This window comes from Osmia bicornis, chromosome 14, assembly GCF_907164935.1.
Source record: "Osmia bicornis bicornis chromosome 14, iOsmBic2.1, whole genome shotgun sequence".
NCBI lineage: Eukaryota > Metazoa > Arthropoda > Insecta > Hymenoptera > Megachilidae > Osmia > Osmia bicornis.
Genome location: NC_060229.1, coordinates 6,069,844 through 6,089,399, shown reverse-complemented (window position 1 = coordinate 6,089,399; position 19,556 = coordinate 6,069,844). Strand labels below are relative to the sequence as shown.

General features: G+C 42.2%; 1 protein-coding gene across 4 annotated transcripts in view; it reads right to left on the bottom strand.

Annotated features, from left to right (window-relative positions):
• LOC114876825 (serine/threonine-protein kinase 26) overlaps nt 1–19,556 on the bottom strand; it is a 100,796-nt gene that overhangs the window by 22,154 nt on the left and 59,086 nt on the right. For 3 of the 4 annotated variants that reach the window (XM_029188669.2, XM_029188671.2, XM_029188670.2), the window contains one exon: nt 3,294–3,518. In XM_029188669.2, the coding sequence (XP_029044502.1) occupies nt 3,294–3,518 (225 nt within the window). Of the gene's footprint in view, nt 1–3,293; nt 3,519–14,244; nt 14,729–19,556 lie in introns of all 4 variants that reach the window. The other variant, XM_029188668.2, reaches the window with a different exon arrangement.

Sequence of the window (19,556 nt, the reverse complement as noted above, 5' to 3'; positions counted from 1 at the left end):
GGGCATTGGGAAGAAAATCGAACATAAAAATAATACATAGAAAAAAAAATATCGAGAGCGAGACTCGAACCATCAACCTACTGATTAATTACCAGTATTTCACGTTACGCCATCAGTCATTTGAAGCGTTGTCCATTTTTATTCGCAAATTGTTTATAACGGAGTACAGCGATTTTTATGCAATTTTCTGGGAAAATCTTGAGAGGCGCGCGCTACTGCTTTGGCAAATTAAATTTGGAGAGGACATCTTCAAATACTGCAAGTTTCAAGAAAATCCGTTTCCCGTCGATCGCGCCCTCCCCTAAAACCGCTAAAACTGCTTGCATTAGTCAAAACTAAAATTGACGTTTTCATAAATTCAAAGTTGCGAGAATATAAATGAATCCTCTTGCATTTCTTTCGGAGCAACAATCGTCCCGGATGTGTCATCGATTCCCAACGCATTGTTCCCGCGATGACGCAAGGAAATAAAAAGAGAGAAAGATGCTTAAGCACGAAGGAGTTGAAAGGGGGATGGTGGAAAATGAAATCTCGTAGACGAGAGTGAGGAAATCTCCGGAAGAGGACCGGTGCTTTTGTTCGCGGTCTCTCTTTCTCTCTCTCGCGCGGATCTTTTCGTCGCATCGACGTAGAATAGGTATCGAGAACGAAGATTGCGGAGGATGGAGGATCCTTTTGTGCGCACGGCTGTGATTAATGGCGGCACAATAGCCGCGTGCCGTGGGATATAATCGTACGCAACACACGTACAGATATCTCGGTTTAATGCCGTTATTACCGCGACGGCAGGCCGCGATTCCTGAAAAATCAATATCAAACGCGTATCTTGCATTCACGTAACGCCGTAATCTGTTCGCGGTAACCGGCAATCCTGGATCATCGAGGCTAAAGCAGGATATATAGGAGAAACTGTTTCGTAATTGATAAACTCTGGAACAGAGGGGAACTGACTGTGACCAATGATTGGAAATCAGGAGAATATTTCTGGATAATTGCTCGAGGTTTCCTTATCAATGGATCTCTCGGCCCCCCGAGGGGTGCTAATAACGCACCCTCGATCAATTATGACAAATCGGGTCGTGAAAGCCTTAACCACTTCGCTTATGATTTTGTCGATAGTCAGTCGAAGTTAATTTATTGGCTCATTTTTCAAACAAATAAAGAAAAATGAAATTTTATGCATATATAATATTCAATGATCCTTGACTCAGCAAATTATAATTATGATTAAATTGAAAATTCAACCATACGAAAAATACCAATCGAATTTAATCCATTTGAACTGTAAGTTGCGCCACGAGTGTGGCACAATATTGTAGGGCAAAGGGTTAATACTATCAACGTTTAATGCACACTTATTTTTAAATTGAAAATAATGTAGAAAATTAAATAGATAAAGTTCCTGGCCAGATGGTTTTCCTTCCAAAAGAAAAGCGTTAAGAAATTTTTAAGAAAATTACAGAAGCCCGATTAATGTTTGCCAAAAAATATTGTGAAAATTGGAAAGCTGTTCTTTTTTTGGACGAATTTAAATTTAATTTGTTCAGCAGCGATGGAAGACAGTATGTACGACGTCTAGTTGGCACAAGAAATGATATCAGGTACCAAACACCAACTGTTAAACAGGGTGGAGAAAGCATTGGTATGGAGAGCGTCCTCCGCTCAAGGAGTTGGTTCTCCTATAAAAATTGAGAGTGTCATGAATAGTGTCGCGGATAAAAAGATTTTAGAAACTCATATGAACCATATGCTGAAAGAAAAATGCCAGAAAATTGGTTTTCTCAGCATGAAACGATCTCAAATATGCATCAAAAATCGCAAAAAGATCTACAAATAGACCTTCTCAATCTGCGGATTTAAATCCAATAGAGTATTTTTAGGGAAAGATGAAACGTCGAATAAAAAATCATAGAAGTTCTAATAAGACATACTTTTTCAAAATTTAACAGAAGAATGAAATAAAATACGACACGACTACATTACTCGATTAATTAAATCCATGCCTCGTTACTGTGCTGCTGCTATTGCTGCAAAAAGCATGGCTACAAATTATTAACTATAATATGTTAAATAATATACCGCAAGATTGTTACACAATGAAAAACAACCATTATTTTTTTGTTAAACACACTTGTTAGGAACTTTTGAACTTTCTGCAAATAAACACGTAAGAAAAATAAATAGCGTTGATTTCTTCTGTAGAATCCTTTCACCTAATATGCTAATAAAAATTTCTTAACGCTTTTATTTTGTAAGAATAATAGCTCTCGACAACAGCCAACATAAGTTTTAAGAAAAATACCTTGGTAAAATTTATAATTTAAAATAAGAAACTTGAAACCAGTGATTTTAACTGGTTTGATAGTTCTAGTGTTAATGGACTGGTTATTTTTCTTTTGGATAAAACAGAAGATTTATGGAAGATGCGAGATTGGGAAATGTTCCATTATATTTTCCTATATGTCTGAAAGCGAATCAAAACGATCGTTATCTTCCACGATAGACGAAGGGAGATGCGAGAGCGTTAATTGCGAGACAAGGGTAGAAACAAGCCAGCCGATTCCCGGTGGGAGCAGAGGGAATGAGGAAACGGATTACAGCGGCAGCAACGTGGGCCTCCCTTAGTTTCCGGCCACGGGAAGCGGAAAATTAAGATGATTACCTATGAAATGAAGCGGCGCCCGATATTAAGCCCCGTCGAGAACTTTCCTTAATGATCGCGCGGACCGGTCATTAACGAACATTAGTTGTTTGCCCGGCTGTTCGATCCAAGTATGCTCGTGCTGGTCAAAACAATGACGCGATTTAAAAATCAATTTAAAAATAAACGAAGAATTTCATCATCGGCCGCGATTTTATATCCCGATACTTTGATGCCGAAGCAACCACAGGAAGCGGAAGCGTCTGTGCGACACTGTCAGCCGGAAGCAATGGTTAACCGAGCGTCGAGCCCTTCCTATTCTTCGCCTATGAAAAATGACGAGGGCGTATCGATGGAGTGTGCCTAACAGTGGACCAAAGGGTCTAAAGTTCTCGTTACACCTCTCAAAGTATTGTGGATGTTCATCGAGTCGGAACGGCGACAGAAAGGCGTGGCGAGCGTGGATTTTTCGTCGTCGGCAACCGACAATTCCCTGGCTACGGCTTTTTTTACACCCCCATACGAGTAGTTTACCCGTCGACTATGCCCGAAGGGCCATGGATTTTGAGAAAAATAGGGAGAAAATATTCGCTATAGAGGCGGATAGGAATATCGATAGAAAGATTTATGTTTAACGACATCAAAGGCTTACCTTGAGATAGGACCCATAATACTTGGTGACGTATGGGCTGTCGCACTGTGACAGCACCATGATTTCCTGCTGTATATCTTCGATCTCATCCTCCGCCTCCTCGAGATCAATGATCTTGATGGCGACAACCTGCTGGGTCCTATTGTCGATGCCTTTGAACACCTCGCCGAAACTACCCTTCCCAATTCGTTCTTGTTTCGTGAATATCAGCTCGGGGTCCACCTTCTGTAACAACAAAGTTTCATCTCCATTAGTTACTTTCCACTGTGCCCTCGGGGCTCGTCGAGCAGGGATTTAGCAAAGTTTTCCGTGCCACGGATTTTTGCCAAATTCTCGCAACAAACCGCGATGATCAAAGTTTTTGACGGACTTAACCGAGGCCTGAATACGGGATCTGTGGTTTTAGCAAATTTCCTGACGACTAGGAACCGCTGGGTTTTGCCAAATTACACAAGAAGATAACGATAACGTTATCCTTCCAATGTTTTTCATTTTAGTAATGCGAAAGGCATTTCCTGTTGTTTCTTATACAATGGCAGTGAAATTTTTGGGAAAAAATGTTCATAGAAGTGTTTTGCCAAATTACACGAGAAGATAATAATGTTACTGGTCTTTCCAATATTTTCCATTTTAGTAATATGAAAGGTACTTCCTGTTGTTTCTTATACAACAGTAGTGAAACTTTTTATAAAAAAAATAGTTATAGATAATGTTTATAGAAGTATTTTGCCAAGTTACTCGAGAAGATAACAATAATGTTACTGATCTTTCCAATATTTTTCATCTTTGCAATATGAAAGGTACTTCCTGTTGTTTCTTATACAACAGTAGTGAAACTTTTTATAAAAAAAAATAGTTATAGATAATGTTTATAGAAGTATTTTGCCAAGTTACTCGAGAAGATAACAATAATGTTACTGATCTTTCCAATATTTTTCATCTTTGCAATGTGAAAGGTACTCCCTGTTGTTTCCTATACAACGGTAGTGAAACTTTTTGAAAAAAAAGTAGTTATAGATAATGTTCATAGAAGTATTTTGCCAAGTTACTCGAGAAGATAACAATAATGTTACTGGTCTTTCCAATATTTTTCATTTTAATAATATGAAAGGTACTTCCTGTTGTTTCTTATACAACGGTAGTGGAACTTTTTGAAAAGAAAAAAAGTTATAGATAATATTCATAGAAGTGTTTTGCCAAATTACACAAGAAGATAATAATAACGTTATTTTTCATCTTTGCAATGTGAAAGGTGCTTCCTGTTGTTTCTTATACATACAACGGTAGTGAAACTTTTGGAAAAAAAAGGTGCCGGATAATGTACGGAGAAGTGTTTGCCGTTGCTTGGTTTCAATTTTACCCGTTTACATCACGTCGGGTTACATCACCGTAAAATACTCGCCGGCGGCGAAAAAACGTAAGGTGTTCGCGAACGTGGCTTTTCGTGTTCCCTCGCTGCAGGAGGCGTTCGAGTTTCGAATCGCCGCGGGACAAAAACGGCAGGAATCATCCGCGAAAGAATCCGTGAATCGCGGAGGAGATCCACGTGGGACTTTCTTCGACGATTCGCGTCCTTCGCGGAGATAATAAACGCCGGTTACACCGGTGAGAAATGCAGTTCTCCTTGGCTCCCTTCTAACGGATGACACGTGACATCATAAACGCGGTGGAAAAAATGTGCGAAACACAATATCCATTCAACAATTAAGCAACTTCTCTAACAATCGCCTACGAACCTTTCATCCTGTTGCTCGTTTTTATGGCGAAACGAAGAGGGCCCTTTAATAAAGCGAGGGATTATGAAATAAGAATAAAAAGACATTAGCGAGAGTCAATTTGGAAGAAAGTTATTGGCGGTGGTACGGAAAGAGGAGCGTTAAAAGCGCGGGAGTAAAATCGATATCTCGTAAATTCATCGAGGCGTTGAAACGCTCTCGAACGACGCTGACTGTAGCCTGGATCATAGGAGAAAATTTGCAAAGCAGATTTTCCGCATTTTGTGGAGCGTTAGTCGCGGCTTTTCCCTCCCCCGTCTCTATGTACCTTCAATCCTCTCTCTCTCTCTGATACCAGCTTTTTATCTACGCGACTTTTCACGCGCGCCTTGCGAACGCACAAACAGCCTTTGAATAAAAATGAAAAAAAAAAGAACGAGACAGAAATAGCGAGAGTACGTGCATCTGTTTATCGACACCCTTTCATCTCTCGAGCAACAAAATTTGTCTCGTTCCATGGAACTGGAACGCTTTGCGCCGCGCATTCCATCCGCGAATATTAATTCCAACATTTAAACCGTGATTTCGCGAAGGGAAAATTAATGAAAAAATAATGCAGCTTCGAGACGTCCAGTGTGGAGATTCAACTAGGCTGGCGACAAAATCAATCGCCTCGAAGATCGAACAGGGGCATGGAAGAAGAAAACGACGGAAGTTTTAAGCGGGAACAGAGAGAAAAAAAGAACGAGCAATTCCGGGCAAGTTCGAACGGCCTCGATTTCCTATCTTTCATTTTTTCTTTCTTTTTTCTTTAGCGCAAACCACTGTCGTTACGGCGATTAGAGCCGGCTGCTATTCGCATTTCCGGGTGGCGAGAGGAAAGATGAAAAACAGGGTATTTCGAGGACGGAAGACCGCTTGCACCAGTGGCAAAAACGGTGGAGAAAGAGGGAAAGAAACCGAGTTCGTGTGATGTTGCTGCAACCAAGAGTCGAGAGGCAAGCACATCTTAGCCCCTTTTCCCGTCTGCTTGCCTCACGACACAAATTATAATTAGCGGGTGTCAGCGGCACAAAGAGCCGGCACGTAGGTAGTTAAAGTACCGACAAGGGAAGCTGAAGAGCACCGGGCATGTGCCGGGGAGGGCACGAGTGCACTGCTTCTTCTTCATTTTCTCCATGGATCTTAACGCGATGACGTCGCCCGATAATCGAGCGATTAACACGTTTACCGCATCGCTGGTCTCGCGAGTCGATCACCGTTACTAACTTTATTCCATTCGCGAAAATTAATACTTAACGCTGATCGGCCCGATGCCGCAATATTCGCGGCGTGACACTTTTACTTATTGGGTCGAATGCCGCTTGTATTGCGGCAAAAATCATTTTGTTATTTTTGTCATTGTTATTGCTGTCATTTTATTTTATTTTATTTATTAGAATATACGGGCATGGTCCTTTTTATAAGTGGATACATATTGCATTAAATTGTTCAACCATTTGTATAACTTGTCATTAAGCATTTTTGTTTTGTACAGTACATAGAAAAATAAGAAAAATAAGAGACAGACAAGAAGAAAAAGATTAAGAAAGAAAAATACAAGAAAAAAAACATATATATAATAGTGTAATGATTAATACTAGGAAAATAGTAATATTTTCAATTAACGAGTTAAGTATTGTGCTAGCTCATTTCTGTGAATTTGTTAACTAAAGTTTGTTAGCTATTAGATGATTAATTAGGAGATGACTTTCAGATGGGGAAAAAAATTCAAGGACGCGTTAATGCTGAACAAGAATTGCAATGACTAAATGGAAAATTACACATCATTCGCAAAGGGACTGGAAAAGACTGCATAGTATGAAAATGGATCGAAAGGTTCTAGGGAGAAGACGAGAAACAAAATTTTATTATGATACTTGCCAGGGATACTATAGTGTTTCAAAAAGTATCATACTCCAAAAGAATATAAAACTTAATCCTTTGACTACTGAGTTCTCTAGGCTTAAACGATCTGTGTATATGAAATAAGAATTAAGTCAATACCACTTATCATTTTTTTTATTTCTCTTCATTTTTCTTTTTTCTGCTACTGTTTTATCGTATTATTATAATCTGATAATATATGGCGTGTAATTAGTAACATGCGTTGATAACTTGTATTTGATTATGATTAACATTAAACCTACCGATACTTCATGTATACCTACCTATTCCTACCGTAAACGGTCAATGACCGCTTTGAAAAAGACATTTTTTAATATAGAGTGAAGATTATGAACAGTTAAATAGTGAACAAAATATTTTCTTATATTTAAAAATAAATAATATCTATTTTATTCTTTTTCACCGCATTTTTTATAAATTATAAGATTCTTGATTGCACATTTCCCACATAAGTATTTTAAAAACGGTCATTTGACCACGTGTGGTAGGTTTAGTGTTAAGATATACAAGAAACAAATTATAGACGCATATGTACCTCCATAGTCGACACGGACAGCTTTTACCTGACGCATATATGTGTTCATAGCAGGCAAAGGGTTAAATCATCTTATTAGTCTGAAAACATATCAACGAATGTTTACTAAAAAATAAATATTTTTTTCTATACTTAATATAAAAATCTTTAGTATATAATTTCTTTTCGTATGAAAAATAGCTTGGAGCTAGCGGTATGTAAACTTGAAATACTGCTGGATCTTCAAGGGTTAACGCTAGAACTACCGACGTTCGATGCACACTTATTTTTAAATTGAAAATAACGTAGAAAATTAAATAGATAAAGGATTACACATAATTTAATATATACATTCATTCTTTAGCTCGATAACAGTCATCTTGCCCCCTTTGGTGGTTCTATTAATAAGTAATCAGTAAAACACTGATAATAATAACAGAGATAATAATAATAATAATAGCGATAATACTAAATTTTCAACGCTGAAGCGATCGTGCCAACATCCTTACCTTACTCGAGACTTTCGCAACAAAACAGATCTATTTTAACCATCCGAAGAATCATCAGTCTTGTCGACTCCTTTCCAAGGAATTTGTCTCTGAACAAATGCAAATGACTGAACGCGAACGGTTCCCTGTCAGTGGATTATCTTCGGGGACAATTGTCAGAGACCGTCTGCCTGAGATTTCCTGTGCATTTGGTTGGCTGTCGAGCGACTAAACACGAGCTACTGCATGTAATTAGTGCTCAAGGTGCGACGGGACGATAGAGAATGCTTCGAGCAAGCGTCTTGTCTGACACGGCAAGTGTTCTGGGGTCAATCAGCAGTGTCAACACCGGCGATATTAGAACGAGCAAACAAAATCCGGCGCCACGGGATTACAATGTGTAACCAGACCTCAGATAGGGACAGAACGAACAGCCTTCGCGTTGAAATCCAAAATGGAACTAACTGGAGATCTTGATTCTGGAAATCGTTTGTTGTACAAATATTCCACTCTTAAATTGAATTTCGAACCAAAGAATCAAACATTTTCCCTCTCAACCTTTTGTTCGGTAATTCATGCTCGAAAAATGTTTCGCCCGCAAAGGTTTAGCCGGGAAGTCGAGCAAATCAAACAGCAAATTGAATTTCAAACGCATAGAAAACATTCGACAAAGGGCTACGGGGTTTTCACAAAGCCCCGCGCGATCGTCGACCCGTGAAACAAGACGTAATAATAATATTCGAGTCGGCGAGCACGGAGGGACCAGCGACCTTTAACTTAACTGGAGAAAGTGATGGCTGGAAGGAGATCGATCTCGTTTCTGGTCAGACGGAGGTACGAGTCACGTAAAAAGGTATTTTTAATCGCGTCCTTGCTCTAGCCAGATTCATCGATTCTTGTTAGAGTATCGGAAGAAGCTCGACAAAGCTTTGAAAGCAGCGTAAATAGCCGCACGTGTGACAGATAATTCTGCGTGACTTCGAACAGAGACGTACTCTTCCCGTCTCGGATGCTGAGATTAGGTAAGTAGTATCATTAGGACTCGTCTATTCATAAAGATCTAATTTCACAAATTACTCGTCTAGGATGTTCTTCTTCCACCTGTAGGGGAGACTGGGTATGGTTGTCACATTTTTTTATTTTTATTTTTTACAAGTTATAGTTGCAGGGAAGTTCATTCAGAACTTTAATATAAACTATGTACAGGTAAGTTTATAAAAAATATTAGTTTTATCTGTAGTAATTGTTTTGTGACAATGTACTCCGTTTGGGTTCGTTGTCACACATTTAAATAGCCAAAATTAAGAAAAAGTAACAATCTCTTATATTTAAAGTTTCATTCTGAAATTTAAACACAAAATAATAATGAAACTAAGAAACTATACAGCCTTGAACACAAAATTAAACTTATAATTGGAAATATATGAAAAAAGAAAATTAATTATGAATGCTAATTAAATTTTAAAATATTTATAATAAAATTAAGAATTCTAAATCATTAAAAATAAATTAAAATAAATCAAAAATTATTGAAGATCATTAAGTCAGCAGTCTTAGACAATATGTCCATGCGTTGCCATGGGTTCTTTTTTATAACAATTGTGACAACCATACCCGGTCTCCCTTATCTCGTTTCTCGTGTACCTAGATCAAGATCTGTCGGAGCTAATTACGAGGGAACACCTTGGAGGAGCAGCTGAACGACACGGGGAGGGAAACGGGTAGGCATAAAAGTGTTAATTCCCTGGAACGACGGGCAAAAGTGGACCAAGACAATTTTCTAACGGGGTCGTTAGGTAATCGTCGAAGAATCCACGACGGCTGAACGCCGTTACAACGGCATTTCCATAAAAATCCAATTTACGAGCGTTGGGGAACGGTGGCGATCGTCGTCGTCGCCGTTGACGGCTCGGTCGTCGGGGAAAGATTCTGGACGAGTCTCGGCTACAGGGAACTTGAACGTTCGAAAGTAGTTCAACGAGCGTGCGTTAGCGCCATGTGTCGTTCGACCTGGTTTGCCGCGAGAGTAATTCATCGCGCGAGAGGGAGCTGAAATTAAAGTTTAAACGGCACTTCAGGGTCCGACCGAGTGATTCCGAGCGTTGCGGCGCGAGCGAATACCGCGTCTTGTCGCTGGTACACCGACGAATCGCGTGCTTGGCCTGCTGTGAAATAAATGAAAATCGCTAAGGAAGACGTGGTTTCAACGCGGCATGTTTGCCTAAGAAGATAAATCCTGCCTTCTCGCTCTACTAACGTGAACAAAACGCGCATTAAAAGGTGCAATTCTGATACACGTTTCTAATTCCGCGAGAAAACGCTATTCGTGTTGCGCTGCTCGCACCGGTTAATAAATATCGTGTTCTTTTTTCTTTTTCCTTCAATGAATCGAGATACTGAATGGAAGTGCGCGTGACGCGGTATCAGCACGATATAAAAGTAATAAAAAGTAAAGGTTGTCTTGAAATTAGAATAAAAAAGCAACTAGTCCGCGCGTTATCATAATTAGGAAAGGGAAAAAAATTCCAATTCCCGGGGATCTTCTCGTATGCTAATAGAAGGCCGACCTCGAACGGTTCAACTTTACGCGCTAAAAACGCTGTTTTAGAATCCCTCGCGACTTTGCCGTGCCTCGTGGCTGCGTCGAATGTTTGTCGTAGCCGAGAAAAACGGAATACGCGAGAGCATGCTCCAGTGATATCACGGTGCAAAGCGGTTTCACCGTGGCAGCCTGTTTTTTTTTTTTTTTTTTTCTCCATTTCGAAAAGACCTAAAAGCCACGGGCACAGATATATTTTCCATCTTTTAATTTCGCCGTTGCCCCTCGACGTTTTCCCGTCCGACGTGCAATATTCATTCGACCGAGATCGCGAATGAACATCTTTCCGCGCGAATTCCTGCCGCGATACTCTCTAATAAATTGCCCGAATTTCGCGTTCTAAACGAGTTGCCTCGACGATTATTACGTTAGCCCCGTAATTGCCCCGAAAGCTCCGTCATGCGCTCATAATTCGATCGGCAACTTTATCAACTCGAACTTTATCAAAGTTCCCGCGAACTCGATTTCTTTCCTCTCTGCAGAAAAGACGGAACCAACTGTTTCGTGAGTTCGACCGGTGAAACGACGAGACTCGCATAACTGTTTCCTTGGTTACGTGGTTAACGTATAAGCACGAACAAGAAGAAGAAGAAAAAAAATAATAAACCAGAAGAATATGAATAGATGTAGAGGGGAAAAAAAGGCAACGGGAATTACGAACGTTGCGCGAAGAATATTTTCTGACCACCTAATATCATCGACCAGTACTCCTGGACGCGTTCGACCACAAACTTCGACGATCTAACGGAATACAGGTTTACCGCATTTTCCAATGCAGCGCACGAGCCTCCGGTTAGCTTAGAACGATACCACTCGCAAGAAATTTACGTTCGACGCACACCCGTGCCTGTTCACTTATGTATGCCAACGTTCGCATGCCGATACCATATAGACAATCGCGTGCAGAATGCAGCAACATTTGCACGAGGGAAATTGAAACTGCATCTCCGTCACAATCGTCATCGCGCGCATTAACGCTGCGCAAGTGCAACGGCGATGAACAAGAATCTTGGAATTCCCTCGATGCAGCCGCTGCATCGGCGATGTCTCATCGTCGTCCGAAATAAATTCGGGTGCACTGAAAGGAACCAGAATCGTCGACCTTGCATTGGCCTCGCTCGATCTCGTACGAAAGTGGGAAGAAAAAAAAGGAGCATACAGCCGCTGAGAGATCTTACGGTCCTCGAGAATCCTGTTACACCGGTATTTCCTCGCTGCACCGGGATAATCTCTGTAAAACCTTCTTTTGTCGACGGTTTTTCTTTGTTCGAGCTAACTTTCCAATCGTACGCCGAACAAAATGGTTGATAGACCTGCTACATTTGCATAATTACCCCCCTCCCTGCGACTCATTAATAGAACGATTGAAATTTGTTTGACTATTTCTATAGTTCGTCCAACGAAACCAGTCACGCGATGGATGCTAGCGGCTTTTATTATTGGCTGGCAAGTGTCGAGTTCAGGGCCAACTTTCGGTGGTACCTTGCTTGTGTAGGCGTTTAGTGGAAAGGGAAGGCGGTGAGTCTGCCCGGACGCCTTTAACTTGAGTTGGCGACCGCCAGGTGGCGGCGGGATTGGTCCGTTCTCGCTGGCGGTCCCCCGGCATGAGTTCCAAAAAGCGGGATTATAGGCGTCTGGGGCAGGAATCGTCTGTCCTCAGCCCCAGGGCCACAAAGATGCCGTTCGGGGCCTTGCAGACAGCCCCAGCGGTGACATGTGCCAACCCCTCCTCCTCGTGGCGTGGTCCGGGCACCGGTTTACCGCTGGCAAACGGGGCTCTGGCTGTGGACGTTAAGCACCTGGTGGGTGTAGCTGGGAACCACTGAGGTTAGCTTGATAAAGTAAATGTATCCTAGAGCAAAACTCCTTACACGTCGACAAAGAGTCAAGTGTTGGGTTTTCCGTACCCATGCGATGATTGGCCAGTCCATGAGCGAATTTGTCCAACCCCACTCCACTTGGGAGTGTGGTAGCTGCTTTCAGCGCAATTGCGCCCTTTAACACCGCCGATATAAGTAAAAACTTGGGCACGGCAGAGCAGGCTATTAGCCCCACTAGGTTCACTTACACAATGATCTGTCCTGACGACAACGAGTCAAGTGTTGGGTCTTCCGTACCCGAAAACGACGATTGGCCAGCCCATGAGTGGACAGTTTATCCATACCCGCCGCCACTTGGAAGGTGGTGGCTGTTGGGGAGTGGATTTATTTTTCTAGCGCAATTTGCACCCTTTAACACCGCTGGTATAAGCGAAAGCTTGGGAACGGCAGAGAGGGTTATTAACCCCACTAGGCTCACTATGAACAATAACCTGTCCTCAGCCCCATTGATGAGTGTGGCAGTCGATCCCGAGACGAAAGCGCCTTTTTCTGTTCCTACACTTGGAAAGCCAGGCGGGAAATATAGCGTTTTTCAAATATGCACATCGCAATCATAGCAAAATTCCGTACATAGGGTGCGCAAAAATTATTTGTCATGATTTTTTAGTGTGCAGATATCGAATTTGTATACATTTACTGACTCCGTCTCGTTGGATGGACTGTAGCTGCCAGCCAGCATTCCTCGATGTGTAAAAATCATATTTTTATTGGCATAGAGGAATAAAAATGATTGCAGACGGGGAGTATCGGTTTTCCTTCGACCGCAAATTACCACGGGAGCGTTTCTTTTCTTTTCCATTCTCAGCCAGTGCCCGTGTCCGAGGTGTTCGATCGAATAGCTCGAAACGCGACACCGAGACCACTTTCTAGCATCTCGGGTTGCCTACGGGACTCTGAGGTTAGGGTTGAGCAAAGCTTCACGGTGAAAACTGGTCCCTCGACGGAGAAGACGGCCGCTCGATTCGCGTATTCTCTCCGCGTCCCATGTCGATGTCAATCTCAAGGCTTTATCCGAGTCTGGCAAACAGTACGAGCAGGCTGTTCCTTGCTGAAACCTCGAGGATCCTCGTTCGTGACTGCGGCTAGCATCCTCCACGTGTTTCACCTTTCTTCTCCCTTGGTATTTTTTTCTTCCAACTCCTCATGAAATATCGAAGTGAAGGGTGGCAGACGTAAAACCGATCCCGAACGCTTCTCTCATCAATTTGGTTCTAGCGTTTCCAACACGTATCTCCGAGAGGAAATTATTAGTATTCTTAGACCACTGAGAGGTTCTATTAGGAAATTGAACTCGTAGAAGAGGGAAGCGTTACGCAACGTGTTTATTTCGAGCCACCGGTAGGTCGTCTAAGCGTGCGATTAAAATTTAATCTATCACGCTTAGGCCACTTCGTAAGTCATTTACGAGGCCAGTAGTTTTCGGTGATCGTAAGCCTATCGGCCAAGGTGAGAAAAAGTGTAGCGGAGAGAAAGAGAAAGGCAAGGAAACGGGAATCCTCTTATGCGTTGCAGGTATCTAGAAAAGCACGTCGTAGAATACCATATGAGGCTTAAAACCATCCGTGAAGGAATGTCATCAAATCTAACCGGTGTTTCGGCCATCTTCGATTCTACTTCGAATACTTGGATAAGAAATGAAATTGAACTGGCTGGAAACCTATTACCGACTGTTTATCATTCATTAGACGTACTTTCAAGAAGAAAATCCACCACCTTCCTCGATATCATCAAAGTTCGAGGAAGAACGTTTAAACTGAATGCCTAACCCTAACAAGTTTGAAGTAGTAAAATATCTCGGCTAAACTCACCGAAGGGGTTGTGCTTCTGTGCGTTCCCGGCTTGGAATGCGGAAGGGAGCTGTTCTTAGGGTTGCCAGCATTGTTGCCAGAGGGTCTTTGGCTCTCCCTTCTGGAGGGTGGCGGTGGTGGATGGGACAGCGGCCTGGCCGTCGTGTTTCTCGGATGCTGCGGCCCTTGAAATTGCCCCCAGGATTGACGCGGCACGTAGCCGACGTAACCGGCGGAAACGAATTGCGCCGAGCCGTTTAGGTGAGGCGGCGCCATCACGGCCGTCTGCTGCGGCTGACCGCCGTTTCGCATTTTCCCCCTCGCCGCACTACTTTTCGAAGTTATGTCAAATCAGCACACTCGCCCGGCTCCCTCCGATATCACTAGGTCAACATTCCGCGGATGCAACTGTTACGGACCGCTCGTTGCCACTGCTTCCTTCCTACGTCTCTCATTTGATGCAACTATGATCCTCTATCCTCTGTCACGTACTCGCCTCTCTTTCCTGAAGGAATTTCTTTTTTCTACTTTGCTCTTTCCACGATAGCCTGGAATTCGAGGGGATCTGTGGAATTCCAGAACGAGACACCGTGTGAAACCGCCCGAAGGTGTATCGCATTATCGAGAGACCGTCTGTCGATATTCCGAAGCGCCACTCGCAGAATTATGGATCAGTATATACGCGTCTTTCTTTCGTGCATCGTGGTTAACCCTTTCGCTGTTGCGCTCGGTTGCGCAGGAAAATTTGATGAGTACTTTGTTTCGAGGTCGATCAGCCTGGTAATTTACCCCCTCGACAGTCCGACCTACAAGTTATCGAACTCCATCGATACGTCGCGCATTGAATTTCGATTCTAGACACGGTTTCACCCGATCAATCTCGTTTCTAGCTGACCCAGATTATCATCGACATTGGTTCACCTATTTTTACTTAAGCTCGATCGTGATATTTTTTGCATTTTCCATGCCAGCAACGTACGCTCGAAGGAGTGCTTTCTCGTGACTGGATTTACTTTTTCACGCAGAAAGACGCGTGACCTTTTCGAAAATTAATCTCATTATAATTTCATTAAATCCGCATAGATGAACAGACTTTCCGCACCTGTTGTCGGTCGATTTTCGAGAAGAGTCAAAGTTTTTTAATAACATCGCGATTAATACTTTGAAAATGTCCCTTCGGAGTAAGAAGAAAGGCTTTTTGAACTCCTGCACTTTTGCGTAACAAAGCAAGAGGAAAATTACAGTAGCTATCTGCACGGAAAATCGTCCGTTCTTCACGGCATTTTCCTTCTGGTTCTCGCCTTTTTTTTTTTTTTTAAGTTCCTCGCATTGTGCAACACAGCCACGTAGGGTTCACAGACCCTTTGTCCTCGTTCCACGAATCATAGATTCGAACAAAAGAGTCTCGTTCGCTTTTTCGAGCAAAGGGAAAAAAGATTCGTGCGCCGGCTCGAATCAAACCACCTTCAAACGTAGCTCGCATGTTCCACCTATTATGGGAGTGGCTTTTCAAATGAACTCATCTACCGTTCCTATAAATAGAGGAGGGATACGGTTCGATCGGAAGGTACGACACAAAATGTTGCGCCTTATTTTTAAATGCATCCCTCGATACGCTATTTCAGGTCAACTATTACTCGTAAAAGTGTCCTGATAATATTAGACGATCGATCGGATTTTCTAACAGGCTGCTTAAGTATAGAGCAGGTTTAATTGAAACGGTGGCAAGTTCAGTGCCAAACACAACACGGTGAACCGAATAAAAATAGGAACACCGATTGGAGATAATAATCTAGGTCGTCTTTCGATGCAGGCGTGATCAGATTGAGTTTCTGTTTGCACCGGTACCCACGTGAACGGGGTATCGATTCGTACATCGCCGGAGAAAAGAGAGAGTCGTCGCCTAAATGGTCGTACAGGTGAAGATCGGTAGCGTCGATCTGGCAGGCTATCGTTTCGAGGAAGTTTTCGCGTCTTGTATTCGTCTCTCGATCTCTACTTCCCCTCTACTCTAGATCGGTCGATTTAAATTCACCGAGCAAAGAGGTTTCGTCTTGATGAATATTCAGCGTAATGAGTCGACGAGGTGTTCTCGATCTATCAACGTCACCCATTGCCGATCTGCCTCGCAGATTGTCCGAGTAATGGTCTCGAAGTTCGTGAAAAGATCAAAACGAAAATAGAGGATAAAAAATATCGATGTAATATCATACGTTATCCACGCGTCAGACTGTCTGAAACATTTTTCTTCCATCCGAATATAAATCGATCGGATCGAGGAATTATTGCGCTCAGCTACGAAAAATAGAATGATCAATGGGTTGACCCATTCGATATTGGGCTCTTATTGTAAGACGATCATTAGAGGATGAGATTCTTCTTTTCTCGTTATTATTATGCGTACACCGTAATCAATTACAATTTTTAACGACCTTTACGCGAACGTTCCAAGAATGAAAAGGAAGCACAGGAAGTGTGGAACGGGTTGAATCGAAGTTACGTCGAGCGATAACGGAAGCAAAGAGACGGACGAAAGAAATCATCGATAGAGATAGATCGATCGAGAGGAGAGAATAGACACGTCACTTGATTGGTGATCACGCAACCGATCGGACACGCTCGAATAAGTTTCAGGGTGGCAGCTTCCGGCGGAAGTGTGCGTCGAAGATCGAGTTCGCTGCACTATCGATGATCACGGTACGGCTCTAAATCACCGAGCCGAACGGTGATTAACTCGGGGTCTCGAGATAATCCCCGATCGAAGAGAAAGAAGAAGCGGTTGCGGTCGTTGCGCTTTTCCCAGTTTTACGATCGGAAGCACCTTGCGCCATTCGTTACGCTTCTTTCCTTTTTCCTCTGTCATATTTTCCGTAACTGTAATCGCGAAACGTTCCCTTTCCTTTTCTTCCCAGATAAATAGGATTTCCATTATTTCAACTAATTTCCCTCAATTTCGTTCCAAATCATCAGGAATCCTCCCGTTGCACGCACAGTACTAAATCACGCTCGTTTTCAGTGTAACGAGTGTGCTCCTCGATGGAAACAGCCGACCATGACCAGACGTATCACAGAGCACGAATATAGGTGCATTGAACCGGGGGCGCCTAATTGCCCAGCGTCTGTAAACTTACATAACGCGACAAACAGATTGCGCAAACTATCCCAAGTATTTTTCGTCTGAACGTTTCACTCGCGGCACGCGAAAGGCTGTCGAAACAAAGTTCGTGTCGAAAGTTTAAGGAACCGGCCCGATACGAAGCCGAGCAAAACAGTCTCTCCTGATGCGCGAACCGATTAATTGAAAGTTTAAACGACTATGCGCTATCTACACTGTGGGGGATCCTTGTCGGTAGCCAGTGGCGGCTCGCCACTTACCGATATTACCGATAACAATTAATATAATGAGTCCTTTTTTCTTTAATTCTTTCTTTATACAATGTATAATCCTTAAGCTTAATGTCAGTAGCCATCCCTCAGTTTATGAAAAAGATACAAAAATCTTTGTATAGTACTGTGCGCTTCAGTTCCAGCGGCGCGGCGTGGTGTTTGACCGTGTGCGCATGCGCACATAGGAAGCTGCGCGCGAGGCTGCGCGGGAGAGAGCGCACTGTCGCTATAGTATAGGAAAGAACAGTAGGATCACTCTGCCAAAAAGCGTACCAATAACTGTCGCTCGCGCATGACCGAATCGCACAATCTACAATATGGCGGCTGTGAATATATATGATAATTGTTTCTTGCATTTTAACCTCTGTTACTTCTAAAACATTCTTGTTGCGATAAAATTCAGTAAATTTTATACATAGGTATAAAATATGAGTGAAAGAGGGTGCCATATATTTTATATCTGTCAAATGATATTTATCCAACGTTTCTTGTACATTTTAGATATAGACATTATTATTATTATCATCATTGTTTTATCAAAATATTACCACTTTATGGGTTGTTTATTAATTTCTAAGATATGCTGTATACATTATACATTTGTATATAATTTATTAGGACTTTATTAATTGAATAATTGTTGTATATAATAATTGTATTGTACAGAGATTTCAATAAAATGTGTATTTTAATTAAATGTAGATATTTAATAGTCTTTTTATGGTATTCTATTACGAAATCTCTTTTTGATTGCACCAAGTGCTTTTCAAATTAGAGCCCGCGCCCAACCAGCAATATGGCGATCTATTGATCATGAGATCAAAGGTGCCAACACGGAGTGAGCCTACTGTTCTTTCCTATACTGTGCTGTCGCTCCCGCAGTGCCGGTTTTTGAAAAGAAAGGCTAAAAATTTTCTGGAGCAGCACCCCCACTAATTTTAGCTACGAGCCGCCATTGTTGCTAGGAGAATAATTTTCAACTTGTTCGTTAATCCAGAAGGAAAAATTGTTCGACGAGCATTTACCAAGTCGGCAATAATTACTTTCGCGACGTTTCACGAGCTCCAATCGGGGGGAAGAGAACTCTCGTTTTCGGTCGCGCATCGCGAAACCTCCTGGCCTTTGTCCTTGCCGCGAAGCAGTGAAAACGTGAGAGTGCGTGAGAGAAATACAAAAGAAAGGATGCGTTACGCGTCCCACGAGGTGGGGATAATTGCGCGATTTGCTTAGAATTAATCATCCGGCGAAATTCAGGGAGAGTTTCTAGCTAAACTTCACATTCCAGAGAATATCAAGAACTGGTGGAAAATGAAATATCCATGAAATAACTGTAGGATGTTTGGGCTGAATGATAGTTGAATTGACTGAGGTGTGAATGAAGAGCGTTTGGACCGAGTGACAGTTCTTCTGAACGAAAATGCATGATAAAAGTGATATCATAATCGAAAATTGGCAAGAGTGTAAATGCGTGTATAAAGGACGACCCAGGAACGAGCTACGCGTCACTCATGTGTCTTGTAACCCTTTAAACACGCATGTTTCATAGATATTTCCTTTTTCACCATTCCCTTGCTTGATATTGTTGCGACGGCGAAAAGCTGTCGTTTTTTGAGTATACAAAACAAGGGCGAAGTGAAAATGTCGAAGACTATAAGAGCGAGTGTCAGGGACAAAGGGCGATTATAAATGCAAGGTGTCCCAGAACTGGGGTAGGACCGGTGGAGGGATGATAATATTTCGTTAATAACTCGGAAACGAAGCCTTAACCAACATTTTGGCAAAGGAAAAAGTTGTTTAGATCATCCCATCACGGATCCTACCCCAGTGTTAGGACACCCTGTATAAACGCTACCAAAATATAAGACTATTTGAATAATATTCCCTCCAGTAGCTCCGTACTCGAGGAATTTTCGAGACCTTCTCTTCATTGAAATATCGCGCGATTG